The sequence below is a fragment of the Anomalospiza imberbis genome, chromosome 20 (assembly GCF_031753505.1).
Source record: "Anomalospiza imberbis isolate Cuckoo-Finch-1a 21T00152 chromosome 20, ASM3175350v1, whole genome shotgun sequence".
Classification (NCBI taxonomy): Eukaryota; Metazoa; Chordata; class Aves; order Passeriformes; family Viduidae; genus Anomalospiza; species Anomalospiza imberbis.
This window is the reverse complement of record NC_089700.1, coordinates 4,511,367-4,527,154: the sequence shown is the minus strand read 5'-3', so window position 1 is coordinate 4,527,154 and position 15,788 is coordinate 4,511,367. Positions and strand designations below refer to the sequence as shown.

Below are 15,788 nucleotides of genomic sequence, written 5' to 3'. Positions count from 1 at the left end.
GCCTCTCCCAAGAAGGCTCAGAGATAACAAAGTCAGGCCTGATCAGCTCCCAGGCTCTCCTTGATGCCAAGCAAACGACATCCCTCAGTCTGGAATGGTCACAATTTTCCAACCCATCTTTGAAGCAGCTTGTCACTGTTGTTGGTGAGCTGTTCTGAGAGGGTAAATAAGGTAATATAGTCTCCCTGCTTATTTTTCCTTTACACAGTGTAGTAGTTGTTTTTCTGTGGTGTCGCTTGGGAAGTTTAGGGTGAGTTTGTTCCTGTTTCAGGTTCACTGCTTTCCCCATCCCCAGGCTGGAATGTGGAGACAATTCCAACTGCATTCATGGTCAGAGCCATTTTTACCACAGTGCCAGTGCCTGGCTGGCTAAAGAGCCACTTGGTGCTGAGCATGAGGTTAATGAAGAGTTAAGGCAGTGAGCTCCAAGAGTAGCTGTGTTTTGTTTGTGAATAAATAGTTTTCTTTTAATCAGCTCCTGCTACAAGTTCAGCGTGCTCCCCTCTGCCATTGATTTTCCTGGGCTGCGTTAAGCTCAGGAGAAGTTAGCTCCCTTTGCTGTGATTACAATCAGTGGCCATAATGGCCCAGAGACCAACATGGGCCTGATGCTAATTTGGTGCCTGGCAGACCAGCGCAGCCACAAATGTCCCAAGAAATTAATTTAGCCTTTTATCCAGCAACTCCCAATCTGTACAGTGGTGATTAGCACAACTGCCTTCCCTCAGAGGACTTTTTGCAAGGATAAATACATCGGAGTTGGAGGTGTTAGGACTCAAAAACTGAGATAAATACACCCTGAGAGACCCAGACAAGTGCTGCATGGGAATGTCTGGCATGAAGTAACCTTGAGCATGTCCTCATCAGTGATGCAGAAAGCCCTGTGAAGCAGGGACCTCGACTGTGTGGACATTTCCCAGTGTTTACAAGGCTCAGCCTTCACTGCACTTTTGGTATCTGCATCTCTGCAGAGTAGTCTGATCAGGAGGGGAAAAAAACTGGCTGGGATTTACATAACTCTTGTTTTCATTGGGATATTAAAAACAAGTTCAGAGCCCAGAGCTGTGACATCTGTGACAGAAACAGCCCAGGCCCTCCCCTCCAGCCTCCCCTGGCTAACAGAGGTGTTGCATCTCTGGGGGCAGCTGTTTCCAGAGTAGGAAGGTTAGAAGAAGGGCTTTACCCACATCCTCTTCTGGCAGTTTGAATTGCCACAGGAGATGACTCTGGGGGTCTCCATAAGCCCAGAGGCACACTCAGAGAGCACCCAAAGGCTCCTGGATGGGGCAGATGCCCAGGAGGTACCAGGGAGGGGGTCTGGGCAGCCCTTGCTATCTCAGCTGAACCAACTCAACCTCCTTGTACTGGGAGGAAACTTTTGGGGAAGTGAGGTACACTGCAAATACCAGCAGATTTTAATTTACACTGCTGGGCAGAGCACAGTTCTCTGTCTGGCTTGTTCCCCCCTCCCAGTCTGCTGCAGCCACCCATCCTCTGAGTGCCCTCACTGAGCCCAGGCAGAGCTGGGATCCCTGGGTCTGCCCTGACACAAAATTCCTGCAGGAACTGGAGGAGGGATCTGCCAAGTCTGGGCAGAGCCTCACTCTGCAATTCACAGCAAGGTGCTCAAAGGTGACCTGAGAGGCTGCCTGAGGAGCTCCCCATGAGGGCATGATGTGTCCCTGTGCTTGGGATGTGTCCCTGTGCTTGGGATCTGTCCCTGTGTTTGGGATCTGTCCCTGTGCTTGGGATCTGTCCCTGTGTTTGGGATGTGTCCCTGTGTTTGGGATCTGTCCCTGTGCTTGGGATCTGTCCCTTTGTTTGGGATCTGTCCATTTGTTTGGGATCTGTCCCTGTGCTTGGGATCTGTCCCTGTGTTTGGGATCTGTCCCTGTGCTTGGGATCTGTCCCTTTGTTTGGGATCTGTCCATTTGTTTGGGATCTGTCCCTGTGCTTGGGATCTGTCCCTGTGTTTGGGATGTGTCCCTGTGTTTGGCTCTGGTGGCTGGGAATGTTGAGGGGTGACTCTGTTTGTCCTGCAGACAGCTCTCTCTATCCAACTCCTGCAGAAGAGTCAGTGCCACCAAGGGCAGGGAGCTCAGCTCTGGTTTTAGGCAAGAAGGGCCCTTTTTGCCCCTCCAGCCCACAGCAGGGCCTTCATGCACATCTTGTTTTTAAGAGCCCTGCAAAGGAGCTTTCCCAAAGAGAAGGCTGAGATGTCAGGAAGGAAAAGCAGCTGCCATGATATTCATTTACAGTAAGTTTATTTCTCAGTGCATTACATGAAAGGTCTTTGGTATTTGTGGGTCCTTGAATACTGTTCCCACTCTGCTCTGTAAGAAAATGCTGAATACAAAACATTCCATATACAGTAACAAACCCCATAGCAAATAAAGAGAAATAGATATTTTGAACAATAACATAGCAATATGAAAACAGATAAGTAACCATGCAAGAGGTGGAACAAACAGGTTGTGTTTACAACAAACATTAAAGCCTGCCATAAATGAGTTCATCCTGTCAGACGAGATTTATTCTTGCTCTAAGTTAAGAAATTACACATGATTGGAAGATACTGCCTATGGCTGCCCTATAAAAGACCAAATGGTTGTAAAGCTGATCCCCAGGAGAGAAGCCAGGACCATTGGCACACATACGAAACACACTGCTATAAATAAAAAAGGTACTGTGTAAAATGACTGCTGAAGAAGTTACCATTTCCTTCTGTGGCTGGGAATGTGCCTCGTGAACAATTATAGCACCTTTCAATCCCTTGGTTTCACAGGAAACCAAGAAATCACAGAGACTCTGAGTAGTTTAACCCCTACACCCCCGGTGTAATGTCATCTTGAGTCAGACAGAAGGTGTAAACGTGGAGGAGGATGGGTTTCCAATCATTGCATCAGGAGGGAATTCCAGAAGCTGATTGTCTTTGGCAGCCTTTGTCACAGTGCTCAGGGTCCCACATGACAACAGCTCATGGCAGACACTGGAGCAGAGCTGCTCCAGGGCTGGGTCTGATTTGTAAGGCCTGTTCCTTTGAAAGTTGATGACAAAATGACCGTGGAGTTTGGTGGGAGCAGGTGAGGGCTCTTCTCTCTACTTAATTCCTATTTCCCTGGGTTGCTATCAAATCCTTACAATAAGTGCAAATTAGACCCTCTGGAGAGGAGCATTCCCTGTCTCCCAGGAGTTCCAGGTTGCTGGTGAACATGAGGGTGCATGACTTGCAAAGGGTTTTGGTTGTGCAATGTGCTGCTTCTGGTTAGCTCAGGGCAAGGAAAACACTACTACTACTAGAGCTGAGCCAAGTCAGAAAACACACTGGAGCTCAAACAAACATCAAGAACTTCAAAAAAGTCTTAGGAGAAAAAAAAAAAAAAAAAGAAAGAACACACTATGGTATTGCACAGTATGTATGTAAGATAAAGCACTAAACATTTCAATTAAAATATATTTCTAAATGAGCACGCATTCAAAATAAATCCCCTAAGTTACATAGACATGGCAAGAAGCATTATATGCCCTGGCTGAAATGAACCTCAGGATCCTGCCCATGATGCAGAATGTGGTGGGAGTGGTTTGCTTGGTCATCAATATCATCAATGTCAGTGTGTGAGGCTGTGCTCACCTTTAAATGTAATTAAACTGGGGTGGCACAACAGTGTGGTCCAGACCTCGTGTGATTGGAAAGGAATGAAACCCCAGCAGAGAGAGAAAGTCCATCTGGTGTAAACCTGCTGTCCCCCATTTAAAGATACAGTACCTCATCAGAGAGATGGGGCTAAACAAAGCAAGGAGAAAAAGTTACATAGCTCATAGTATCAATAATTAAAGTGGTTTCAACCCAAACCTGAACAGCCTTCTGACAATTGACTTGGCAGGATTAATTGCAAACAACTTCCATTAAATTTTCCTTTCATCTTGTCAGTAATTTGTGGTAAATAATATAAAATTCCAAATCTGTGTCAGTATGAATGCCTCAGCAATGTGAGTGACTAAAGCATTAGCACTCACCAAGCTCATGCAATAGCTTTGAATTCAGAAGACAAACTTGGAGAAAGATTTCTCTTCCAGTTCAGTGTGAAGCCTCTGAAATGCCAGGGAAGTAAAAATAGCCTCATTGTATTCCCTCTTCCCCAAATTCAACCCTGTAGCTACAGGACCAGTGAAACTGAATTTCCCTATTTCCCTTTTTAAAGATTGCTTTGGTTGGGTTTGGTTCCTGAAGCTGCCATGAGGACAGATTGTTCCTGTGGCCTCAACTACAGCTGGCACCAGCCTGCCCAGTGCACGAGTTTAGACTGAACTGAGATTTCTCCTCACTCCTCAAGCCTGATTTTCCAACACCAACTGGCTGATTTATCTCCTGGAAGCCACCAGTGGGGTCTTGGAGTCTCCATGTGATCCAGACCAAGATGGTCCCAATTCACCACAGAAGTATCCAAGTACTTCTGAATTCCTGCACAGGAATCAGCCTGCATACAAGGAAACATCTTTTTTTTTGACATTTAATTCTTAGATGGAATGATTATTCCAAGAATGTTCCCATGGCTGAACCTTGCTTGGCTGGCCACAAACAGAGCTCTTGCCCTGCCAGTAGTGGAAGGAGGGACTTGGGCTCTTAGAGCACCACAGACATCCTCAGAGTTAATGCTGGGTTTAGAGTTAGTGCTGGGGGTAAAACTAAGATGCATTCAGAGAGGCTTTATTTCCTTCTGCCACAGGGATAGCAAATACAGGATGGCTCCTTGAGCTCAGGAACCTGCTGGACTTGAGTTTTACTCATTTTCTTGTCTCTCTACACCACAGTCCAGCTGTAACTCAGAGTGCAGCCAGGCACCTCCCCAGACTCCTGCAAAGCTCTGGGCTTGTTTATTGGAAAATTCAATCATTCAGAAGCACAACCTGAACCAGGTGAGCTGAACGAGCCCCACAGCTGGCACTGGCCAAGCAGGGGGAGGATGCAAAAGCAGGGCAGGGACTTGCATCCCTGCTGCCTCCAGCACAGCTGGTTGTTATTCAGCTGCCCAGCAGTAAAAGCAAGGTTCTGGTGCTTGCTCAGCATCAGCTTATGCCATTTCACCTGGCTGGGGATGGCTGGATTCCTGAAGAGCAGGGCCAAGTAAGGCATGGTGGGTTCAGCCATCCTGAAGGAGCCTGTAACCTGCTCATTTGTGGAAATGCCAGGCTCTTCAGAGGAAGAACTGGGATTGGTGATCTCTGTTGGCAGCACTGCCATGTTTACAGTGTATATGGCCAGTCAATTTAATGTGTGGCTAATGCTGGGCTGGCAGAGCTCCTCTAGTTTTAGCCTCATTTCCAGAGGTCTTTGCCTTGGGAAGATCACTTGGGGTGCTGAACACAGGGACTGCAGAGTGTTTCCTTTGGAAAGCTTCTGACAGAAACACTGCAGCAGTGCAGCCCAGCCTGCTCACACAGCTGTGTTCTGCACAGGAACCAGACACAGAGGGGCCATAACACAAGTCAGTTTGCTCACTTTTGTCCTGGGCTGAATTTGAGAACTGTCAGAATGTGGGAATTAAAAAGTAAAACATAGTCCAGTCAGTTTTGTTGATTAAATTCCCCCTTCTAACAAAAATCACTGTCTACATGAATGACATCAGCTTGTCTGACCTGGTTAGCACAGCAGGTGGAGTGATGCATTTGTCACTGAAGGGCAGGTTCAACTTCTTAAACCTGGAAGCTGGTACTTCCCCTAAAATAACCAGTTACTGCAAAAAGTAAAATGACTCTTTACTTAACTCCCAGTGCAAGATAAGGTCTTGACAAGACTCTAATTCCCTAGGCTGTGGTTTGCTCCTACACTGTCTCCAGATCCAAATGGTGAAGAGTTACTCACAAGATTAAAACAAAACACTGTGAAAACATTTTTCCTGATTGCTGTAGGATTAATAAACTATTGCAAAATATCCTTTTCTGTGAATAGCTACTGCCACCACTTAAACTAATTATCTCTGGATGTATGCACAAGCTGAACACAGTATGGGAAAATTCTTGCGCAATTCCATCATATCTCAAGTAAAATGCTCTATGTTTTCACAGAAATAGTCTAAACTCTCTGACCCAATGTTTCCATGAACATTTGCATCAAAAGTCCTTGTTTAGCCAACCACAAATAATGTCCCTCATATGCAATTAGCAACATGAAAAGCCAGAGTTTTGTTGCTAAAGTCCAGAGAGCCACCTGAATTTTAAGACTAATACTTTTAAATGTACTTTGTATTCTAATTTGTTCTTTGCTTAAAAGAAATCCTTGCAGGTCATGCTTTCATGGCCTGTGGAAGTTGCACCTGGAAGTCAGTGCGACATCAACACAGGAAATAAAAGCAGATGCCTCCAACTGCAGCAATGGACAAGGCTGAGGCTTGGCTTTGGCTCTGGGTGGGATGGATGGGCTTGGCCAGTTAAGCAGAGCTGTACTGAGTGACTGTCAAGGTCAGTGAGAGAACAAGGGCAGGGTTAAACCCTCGAGGCACAGCCAGGGGGTGTCACTCCTGTAGGCAGCTGCTGAGACACCTGACAACTGCTATTCCAGAGGCAAAACAACAAAATCAAGGAAAACATTCTCAAAACCCTCTCTGAGCTATGGATAAGTCATTCCCTGCAACCAGGGCTCAGTATTGGCCAGGGAAGGAAACCCAGCCACCAACACTGCAGCCTCCCACCCACTTCATCTGCAGGGTGCAATTAAGCACTGGGTACTGTATCTTTAACTGCAGAACAGGCAGGGAGGACACAGAGATGCTCCTACTTCATCCGGTGGCTTCTCCTTCTGGCTTCACCATCATCCAGCAGGGAAGAGAGGATCTGGTGGGCCTGGGGCTGCCGGGGTCCTCCTCGCTTGATCTTGATGCTGGTTCTCAGGGGGGAGCCCGTGATCACATCCTGTCCAGAGCCTGGCTCAATGGAAGACAAAGAGTCTGTAAGGAGAGAAAGTCATGGGAGAGCACTATTTAAAAGGGGAGGCTGAGGAAGACACTCATGGGCCCTTCCGAGTGGTTCCTCTTCTGGGAGCAGTGTGCTCCCTCCTGTTTGCTCTCCTGGCAGGAAGCAGCTTTGGAGCTACAGCTTTGCTGCCATCACACTTCTCCTGCATTAGATGTTTCCCCTCTGCTCTGCCTGAGCTCTTTGGGGTAAGTGCTCCTACTGCAGGGCCTGTTCTCCTATGTAGTTCCATTTCTAAAGTGCTGTTCTTTTATTAATTATGAACTTACTTGGGCTGCAGCAACTACTCAGCACTGCCCACAGACTCCTGGTGTTGGAGGATGAGCTGGTGGGCGGTGGGCAGTGATGCTTTTAGGGTTTAAGTACCATTTCACTCCTAGTAAAGGACATTTGGAGGCACTGAAAGGGTTGAATGGAAGGATTGACCCACCCTGTGCTGCAGCCAAATCAGCAGTAATGCTGGGGATGGATGGTGGCTGTCCCTGCTCCCAGAGCACCTCCAGGTAACAACCACCTGCTCTTCCTTCAGCTAAACAAATTAAATATGCACTGCTCTGGGCCACTCTGCAGCAGCAGATGCTGGTGGCTTGATCTGCCTCATCATTTCCAATGCCCCAGTTTCTCCTTCCTTCTGCCTCCAGAGCTGGATGTTTGTGTTTCCCTGCTGGGAGCCCAATGTGCCACCCTTAGTTTGATCCCACCAGGCAGCGTTTCTGTTTCCACTGAGATTTTGGCTGCTGGAGGATTTGGGCTCTGTCTGCTGGCACCAAACCCTGCCAAACAGTTTGGGCTTTGCTGTGTCCTGCTGGGCTGCTCTCTGCAGCTTCCAAGCCAGGTCAGCTCCAGCTGCCCTCCCAGTGCAGAGGAGAGGTTTGTTTGCTGGGATGTTTTGCCTTGTTGCTTGGGTGGCTGTGGTTTTGGAAACCATGCTCAGTGGGAAGTTTCTTGGGAAAATGAGAGCATGGGATTGGCATTTCTGAGTGGGGTTTTAAACTGGGCTGCCCCAGGACCTGTGGTCAAATCCTTAACACCTACACTGGGAACATGACCAGACAGTTGGTGCTGGGTGATTTAAACCTCTGTGGTGCCTTCCAGTCCAGGGAGGTCTGTGCTCAAGGAAAATATTTTTTGTCATTTAATGTCTTTTTCTCTTTGTTTGTTGGGGCCTTGTTAACCATATACACGAAGATGAACATAATTGCACAAGAAAAATAGGCCTTACTTTCCAAGTTCCCTTTCTAAACAGTATTTTTTTAGGGCCTAAAATATGTGTGAAGTGAAAGAATGGAACTATTTCAAAAGCCCAGAGTAGGAATACAATTATCAACACTTATGGGACAAAAAAAACCCTAAAGTCATACAATATAGGTGTTTAAATATGACCTAACCACAGTGCACAATTAAAAAACATCCATTTTTGCTGATGCAGTTACACTGGTATAGAAGTACAGATGAGTGTAAATAACTCATCTCCATCCCAGGCAGTAACAGATCAATACAAATGGCTTGCTGAAATGACTGTTTCAAAATAACACCAGCACATGCCTTGTCGCTGCTGTATTTCCAAAGAGAATGTGAAAAATAGCTAAGTCAGGCAGTTCTGCTGGGGCAAGGCTGTGTGAACCCCAGTCCCAGGGTCTACAGAAGACTCCCAAGAATGTGGCTTTTTGCTTTATACCACTATAAATGAAGGTACAAAGTAAAAGCCAAAGGAGGCCCAGAGCCTGGCTCTTGTAAATACCCTGTTCTACTGGACTCATCCAGGGAACCTCCCTTTCCCTCTTCCCTGGAGATCATCCCAGCTGGCATGGGCTGCTGCCTAGGAAATCAAGTAGGCATCTCCCTGGTACCTCCAGGGTACCTGCTCAAAGCAAAGCAGCATAAAAAATATATATATATTTCTACCCTTGAAATGAAAATGAGAGGCGAAGCAGGATTAGTGCAGAGGTAAGGTCAGGGTGAGTGTGGTTGAATCATGGGGTTGTGATTCAGGGTTTCCCAAAAATCTTATGCTGTTGCTGCTTATTGCTTTTGGAAATAGCATTGAGGCCTCCAAGGACACGAGGCCACTGAGCAGAGCAGGCTCCAGGCCAGGCCAGCCATGCCCTGGCACTGCAAGGGTCCAGCAGCAATTCCATCCCAGCACTGCTGGCTCCAGACAGGGCTGGGATCCCAAGGTGCTGCCTGAAGTGCTTTATTACTGTGTAGTGAGGCACTGTCAGGACTGCTGGGCATTTTAGCTACTCAGCATTTCCATAGCTTAAATCAATATCCAAAGGCCACATCCCAATAAAAGTGGATGCTGATCTGAGGGGAGGTGTGAGCTGGGCTCACAAGCAAGGCCAGGAATGAGGTTCCACGTGTCCAGGATGGGAAAGTGCTCTGGGACTTGCTCAGTGCCATGGAACGGGTTTGCAGCTCACAGGCTGGGAGAGCAGAGCCAAACATTTTGCCTCTAACTGTGTTTCTGAAAGGGGAGAAACTGGCACAGCAGGCTTTGGCAGCTGTGAGAGAATTGATCCTCAGCTAGCCCAGAAGGAGCAGTCTGGCAATAACCAACTCCTGTGACAATAACCAACACCATCCTGTGGTTAAGGGAAGAGAACATTCTTTAAGGGATGATGTACACACTGTGCCAGTGATGGGAGAGCCAACAGCCTCGAGATCACAAAAATCTATCTGAATGTAAAACATTTAAAGTCTGTTTAAATCTGACTGTGAAACTAGGTTACATGTAAGTTATGATCACAAAATGTTCAGGGAACACTGATTTTCAGGGTGACATGGCAGCACTGTCTGGGCTTTCTCTGCAAACCTGGTGCTGCACAAAGCAAGGGCCTCAGTGGTGTTCAAGTCACTTGGAAGATGCTGTTAGCAGGATTAAATGATCTGGCCTACAGACTTGAACAAGCAGCTCTGTGGGAAGCTGGTGGATGATCTGTGCCACATGGCTTGAGCTGCTGCTCATGACTTGGCTGCCTGAACTGTAACAAAAATCACTGTAAGGATCATTTCACCTGCTACTGGAAAGCCAGAGGAAGTAGTACAGCTGCTGGAACTCAACAGTTCTAAGCACCCCTAAGTCATGGTACCTAGTTTTGAAAATGGGGCTTGAACAGACACCAGAGAGCTCAGGAGAGTGGGAGGATGTTTGACCATCAAGCCTGAGCAGAGCCCCTGGTTCCCTAGAGAAGAAAACCTTAGCAGTGCTTACCATGAATTCCTATCATGTGCTCAAGGATTAATACTCTCTCAGCTAAAATCTTCAGAGCCTCTCGAAGCTGTTGGACACCTTCCCCCTGCAAGAAAGACAACAAAACTAACATTGGAATGTGTGGCAGAATAGGCTTCTTGTCCATAATGTCACTTTCATAGCACCAAACCCTGCATTGTGGATGTGTAAAAATGAAAAGATGCAAAAGAGGAGATAACCTAAGTAGGAGTGCAGGAGAAATCCCTGTTCAAAGAGCTCCTCATGTACACTCAGGCTGTAGTTCGTTGTCCTTGTCGCCTTAGGTGTGAGCTTGAAGGGCCAAAGAGATGTTGGGAAGTATCTCAGGGACTGAGAGCAGAGATGTGAGAACTCCAGTGCTCTGCACATGCAGTTTGATCTCTTCTGGGAGTCTGTCCCTCAGCAGCTGGGAGGGACAATAGGGAAGTCATTCCCAACCAGCTCCATGTGACACAACAACCTCTGGGGACTGAGGTGTTCAAGAACATGGTGACAACATGGCCAAGGAAACCTCACAGACCAGGATTTCTGGCACATATTCAATTCAAACCCAAGGCACACTTGCTCTGCACATTTAACTGTGGGCTCAGCCTCTGGCCCCCCAAACCCACCTGTCAAAGGGAATATGGTTGAAGGACAGCAAAGTGACAAAATCAAAAGTAAAACAGTAGAAATACATCCTTACATCAGCACCTTTGTCACCTTCCTCACCCTTCTTGCCTGGTTCACCCTAAAACAAAGGAAGGAAACTTGGTTACGTGTGGCTGAGGAGCCTTCCAGGACCCCTTGGATCCCTCCCCACCAGAGGAGCAAATTAAAGAAGCATTTCACCAGCAGAAAACATGTGGACCTTCATGCCAAGGGCCAAAGTGCTCTCCTGAGCTTTGCCCTGGCTCCTGTCAGCTTCCCAGGAGGTCACCCCCACTTCTAACACAAATGAACTTGTCCAGGAGTGGCCAAGCTGCAGGAGGAGCCACCTGCCATGGCCTGGGTCCCAGCAAGGCCATAAACATCTCATTGGGCTCTCAATGAACAACACTGTATGCTAAACCACAGATAAATTGCTCCTTTCTCCCAAACATGCACGTTTTCATATTGATACAGAACAGAAAACCCCTCCACTCTGCTTTCATTAATTAGTCACATCACTTTCTGCCTCTGAAGATGCTCATTAAGCTTTTCTTCAACAAAGATCTCTCTGTGCTGTGAACACTGCTCTCATGTTTCCCCCCCAACCAGGAGATTCATGCACTTTCTGAAGAGCAGATGACAAGGAGAGATTAAACCACTCTAAGCTAAACAAAAAACAAAACTAACAATCTAAAATAGAGTGGAAAGGCTTGGGCTCCTCAAACTTGTTGGACATCCCTGAGACATTTGCAAAGCAGAGGTAAGCACAGGAGGAAGGACCAAAGAAAAAGCTGTGTGAATTTTATGAAATGATGAGGTAGAACCAAGGAAGAGTGATGAGACCCCTCCCAGAGGCTCTGGGGCTTCTCTGGAAAAGAAAAAAACACCAATTTTCTCCTCTAGATCTCTGTCAGCCAACCTTCATCACCACTGGTTTGTTTTCACTGGCCATATGTGCCAGTGCAGACATCTCCTCTGTGCACCTGTCCAGGTATTGCCAAAAAATCATTTGGAGACATCTCTTAATCTCATTACAGGGTTTCCAGCTCAGCTTGGCCAGCTGAGGTGCAGGAGGGAGTTGAGAGCAGCTGATGGACGTTGAGCTGTTTAACTGTGCCCACCTTTGGGCTCTGGTGGTGCCAGGAGCTCCTGTGTGTGCCCAGCTCTGGCCAGAGGGATCTGCAGGCTCAGCACAGCTCCCCTGATGCCCCCTGCTCACATCAGCACTGTGCTTTACACCAGGGCATGTTTCATTTGCAGAGGGATTCATTAAGATGAGAGTATCCACAGAACAAACATCTGAGCTGGAGCCAGCAGAGCTCAGCTCTGAAGCAGCTCCAGGCCACCAGTGGCACCTACAGTGCCAGGTACCAACCCCACCTGAGCCTGGCACCCACCCAGGAGTGCAGCACTTACAGGCAGTCCCTTAATGCCCCTCTCTCCAGGCAGACCTGCTTGCCCCTGTTGGAAATAAAGGCAGTGTCATTAGGAGATCCTTTGCCACTTGACAAGAGCACAGTGTAATTTTTACTAGTGGAATTAAGATGGCTTAATGAAAAAACCTTACACTTGGGATAATGTGTAAAAAAAATTCCTCTCCCTTGACATTATCACTTAGAGACAGCAAAAGGGGGCTATGGTTTTCTGTCAAGTATCAGCTCCAAATCCCATCAGGCTCTGGAGGAGCTGGGTGGGATACAGAGCTCCTGAGCTCAGTGCCCTCTCTGTAAGAAGATTAGCAGGTTTTTTGAACTTTCCAGCAGTCAGTTACATTATACCAGGAAGGAATTTGCCTGGAGATTTGTTCCTTACAAAGACACTGTATTCTTCTCCCTGGTAGAAGTGATGGGCTGCTGCTGCCCCAGCCAGAAGAGAGCCCAGGACTCCCACCAAGCACTGATTTAATCTGCTCCTGCTCCACACACCCCACAGCTACTGATCAAAACACAGGTACAATATTTTGGTTGGTTTGTTTCTTTCTCCTGCTGTGCTAATTTTCACATTGTTCTCAGTGAGGGGTTTTTGTTCTGTTTTTGAAATTAATTTATTTTTTTCTTTAAGAGAAACAGTTTGAACTAGTATGTGTTGGTTTGGGGCAGGATGAAATGCTGTTGAACTGAACATCTTTTTTTCCCCTGTTTTCCTCCAGTGTTCCCACGCTGGAGCAGCTGGGGCAGGGCAGAATCCCTGACCAGGAGAGCAGTTACAGGTTGTTTAGTGAGAAAGCAGGAGCTTGGGAAGAAGAGGCAAAATGTAAAAGCATTTCTAGAAATCCATTAATGAAATAGCCACATATTTCCCCTGGCTCTTCTCCTGTAGACATACACTGCAACAAACCCATCCTTTTTCCCCCCCAAAAAACCCACATATATGGTGACAGATTTCTGCAGTGGAAGGGGAGAGCTGCTGGGTTTGTGTCCATCAAATTTGTATAAAACCAAGGAGCACCTACAGAACATTCCCATGGAATGAATTCCTATGGAATGCCTTGCCAGCAGCAGGAAAAGGCCCCTATGGACAGGGAGAGCTTTGGGAGAAAGGCCCAGTCTGTCGGGTGCTCCCAGTATCTTCAAAGGGAAATACTTGGATTCTGCAAGCTCATGAAAAAGGACAGGCAGGAGGAAGAATCTCAGAGAGGAGCACAACAGCAGACTGAAAACACATAAACAGCCTGTAGTCCACGTCTAGGAGGAACAGAAAGGATGTTATCAGCTTAAAGGGGATCAAAGGATATTTAGGTTGGATGTTGGCAATATCTTTTATCCCAGGCCTCCCTGGCTGTTGCTCTGAAGAGTGCCTGGAGATGCTGGGGAGCCTCCCTGGCTGGCAGTGCTTGGGATGAGCAGAGGCTGAGCGTGAGCAGCACACAGAGCTGAGCCATCCAGGGGCTCTGCTCTGACTGCTGCAGGTCTCTCCCACATCTGCTCTCTCCAAGATTAAGCAGGAAGAATGTATAATAACATTTTCTCAAATCTCAGTAGATGTTGTAAAACCTCCCCCTCTCTGCTTTTCTTTGCAGCTGCACAGCTCCTCTGCTCAAGCCATTTTTATCCACCAAACCCAAAATTGCAGCACATAGTTGTCAAAACCAGCCTTCAAAGCCACACTCACAAAAGACAAAAAGCACACAGAGAATCCTACAGAAATTCCGACAGAAAAAGCTGTCAGCTTCCCTTTCCACACTAACAGGAAATACAGGGTCTTTTTCTATTTATCAAGACATTTTGATATTTGAAAATCTCATTTGTCCCAAACCTAAGAGGAGAATTACAATTCTAAATCCTTAGCAAGGAGGGAAAAAAAACAAATTCTAAGGGATCTATGAGGAGTGAATGGACACAATGGAACAAGATTTTGTTTCAAAATAAGTGTAGTAGTAATGTGGTATGTTAGTACTGATATTACTAATTTGGTCAACCACAAACTACAGCAAAATGTGAAATAAATCATTGAGGAAGAGTTTTATCAGTTTCCTGGATGGAAATGTGACACTTTGCCACACACCATGCCCTTCTATTTATTTTTTTAAGCTGAAAATAAAGATTGAATGGCAATGAGATGCAGTTGGTAATCTGTGCATCCATCTCATCAGTTCAGGTTCTGCTCCCTACCAGAATCTTGAATTCTAGTCCCAGAACTCCAGCTGTCTTCAATCTATTTGTAAAGCCAAGTCATGCCCAAATTGGCTGAGCTGCACAAGGAAAGTGTTACAAAAAATGACCAACAGTCACTCTGTCTTTCAGGAAGTGCAAGTGATTTTTTACATAAGAACAGGACCAAGCACCCAAAACTAAACTGTAACAGAGATTTCCAAAGGCAGATGTGCCCCACCCTCAGATATCTGCTGCTCCTGACCCCTCAGGAGGGGTGAAACAAGCACCTTGCACAGTCTGGACAGAGGAGCAGTTTGTCTGCTGTCCTGGTTATTCCCAGGAGTTTGAGAAGTCAGCACACTGGAGTTCACTGATCTGCATTTCTCTGTCCTGGCTCTTTCAGGCATCCCTCTGGTCTGCTGGATTGGAAGGGGAGCGGGAATGCAGAGGAGGTTCTGTCATGGGGGAATCACACACCTGCAGCCCCCATTCACCCCCATCTGTGGCACGGGAAAATGGCACTTGGAAGGAAAGGGAGCTTGTCTCCCACAGCTGTGGCACAGCAGCCACCGCTGCAGACATCCATCACTGCAGAGCTACCAACCAATCTTTTCCTCCTTGTCTTCGTCCCCTCCTTTGGCTCTCTCTACAATGGGGTCTCAGTGGCTCTCCACAGCCCATGGTGCCCATTTCAGACCTAAGGGCTGATGATCCTCTTCCACCCACTCCACTCCCAAGTGATTTCGTGCTCCTAGACTCACCCAGAGATCTCAAAGACCATGACCTTTTGGTAATTCAGCTGGACAGAAGCAGCCAAAGGCCCAAATGCCCCTTTCAAACCCTTCCCAGTGCTTGAATGCTGGGCTAGGAATCTGACACATTTATACCCTTGTTAGATATTTCTCTGGTAGTTCCTAAACTTCACCAGTTTGGAAATAACATTCATACAGACTTTTTGTTCTCTGTTTAGTTATCAGCACTGGGCAGCCCACGAAGAACTGAGGCACATAAACATTAAGAACATGACTTCAGTATTCCAAATATGTTAAGAACATCATTAGACCTAGGGAATAACTTTGGTTCAGGAAAATCTGGTGAGTTTTTAAAGCCTTAGTGCCACAGAAGGAAGAGTTCAGTCAGACCTCTCAAAACACTCCACACTAAACAGCTTTGGCTGGTGGAGGAAAGTTGGTCTCCACAGCCTTTTTACACCATGTCTTTGCTACTTCTTTGGGGTAGCAAATCTAAGTTAGCAAATCTGCTAATCTCTTTGGGAAATACCTGGATTTGCAAGGAATTCAACTCTTTCTCTGCACAGGAAACCTCATCTTGGTTCCTGCAGAAGCCCCAGAAACTCTGCATTT

The 15,788-nt window shown here is 46.8% G+C and overlaps 1 protein-coding gene across 1 annotated transcript in view; it reads right to left on the bottom strand.

The window, feature by feature from the left end:
- Positions 1-4,143: 4,143 nt before the first annotated feature.
- COL26A1 (collagen type XXVI alpha 1 chain) overlaps positions 4,144-15,788 on the bottom strand; it is a 168,535-nt gene continuing 156,890 nt past the window's right edge. Inside the window, exons 12-16 of the mRNA XM_068210229.1 lie at positions 12,248-12,292; positions 10,887-10,931; positions 10,184-10,268; positions 6,338-6,944; positions 4,144-6,289 (exon numbers count right to left, since the gene is read on the bottom strand). Of these exons, the coding sequence (XP_068066330.1) occupies positions 6,772-6,944; positions 10,184-10,268; positions 10,887-10,931; positions 12,248-12,292 (348 nt within the window). The 3' untranslated portion in view covers positions 4,144-6,289; positions 6,338-6,771. The remainder of the gene's footprint in view (positions 6,290-6,337; positions 6,945-10,183; positions 10,269-10,886; positions 10,932-12,247; positions 12,293-15,788) is intronic.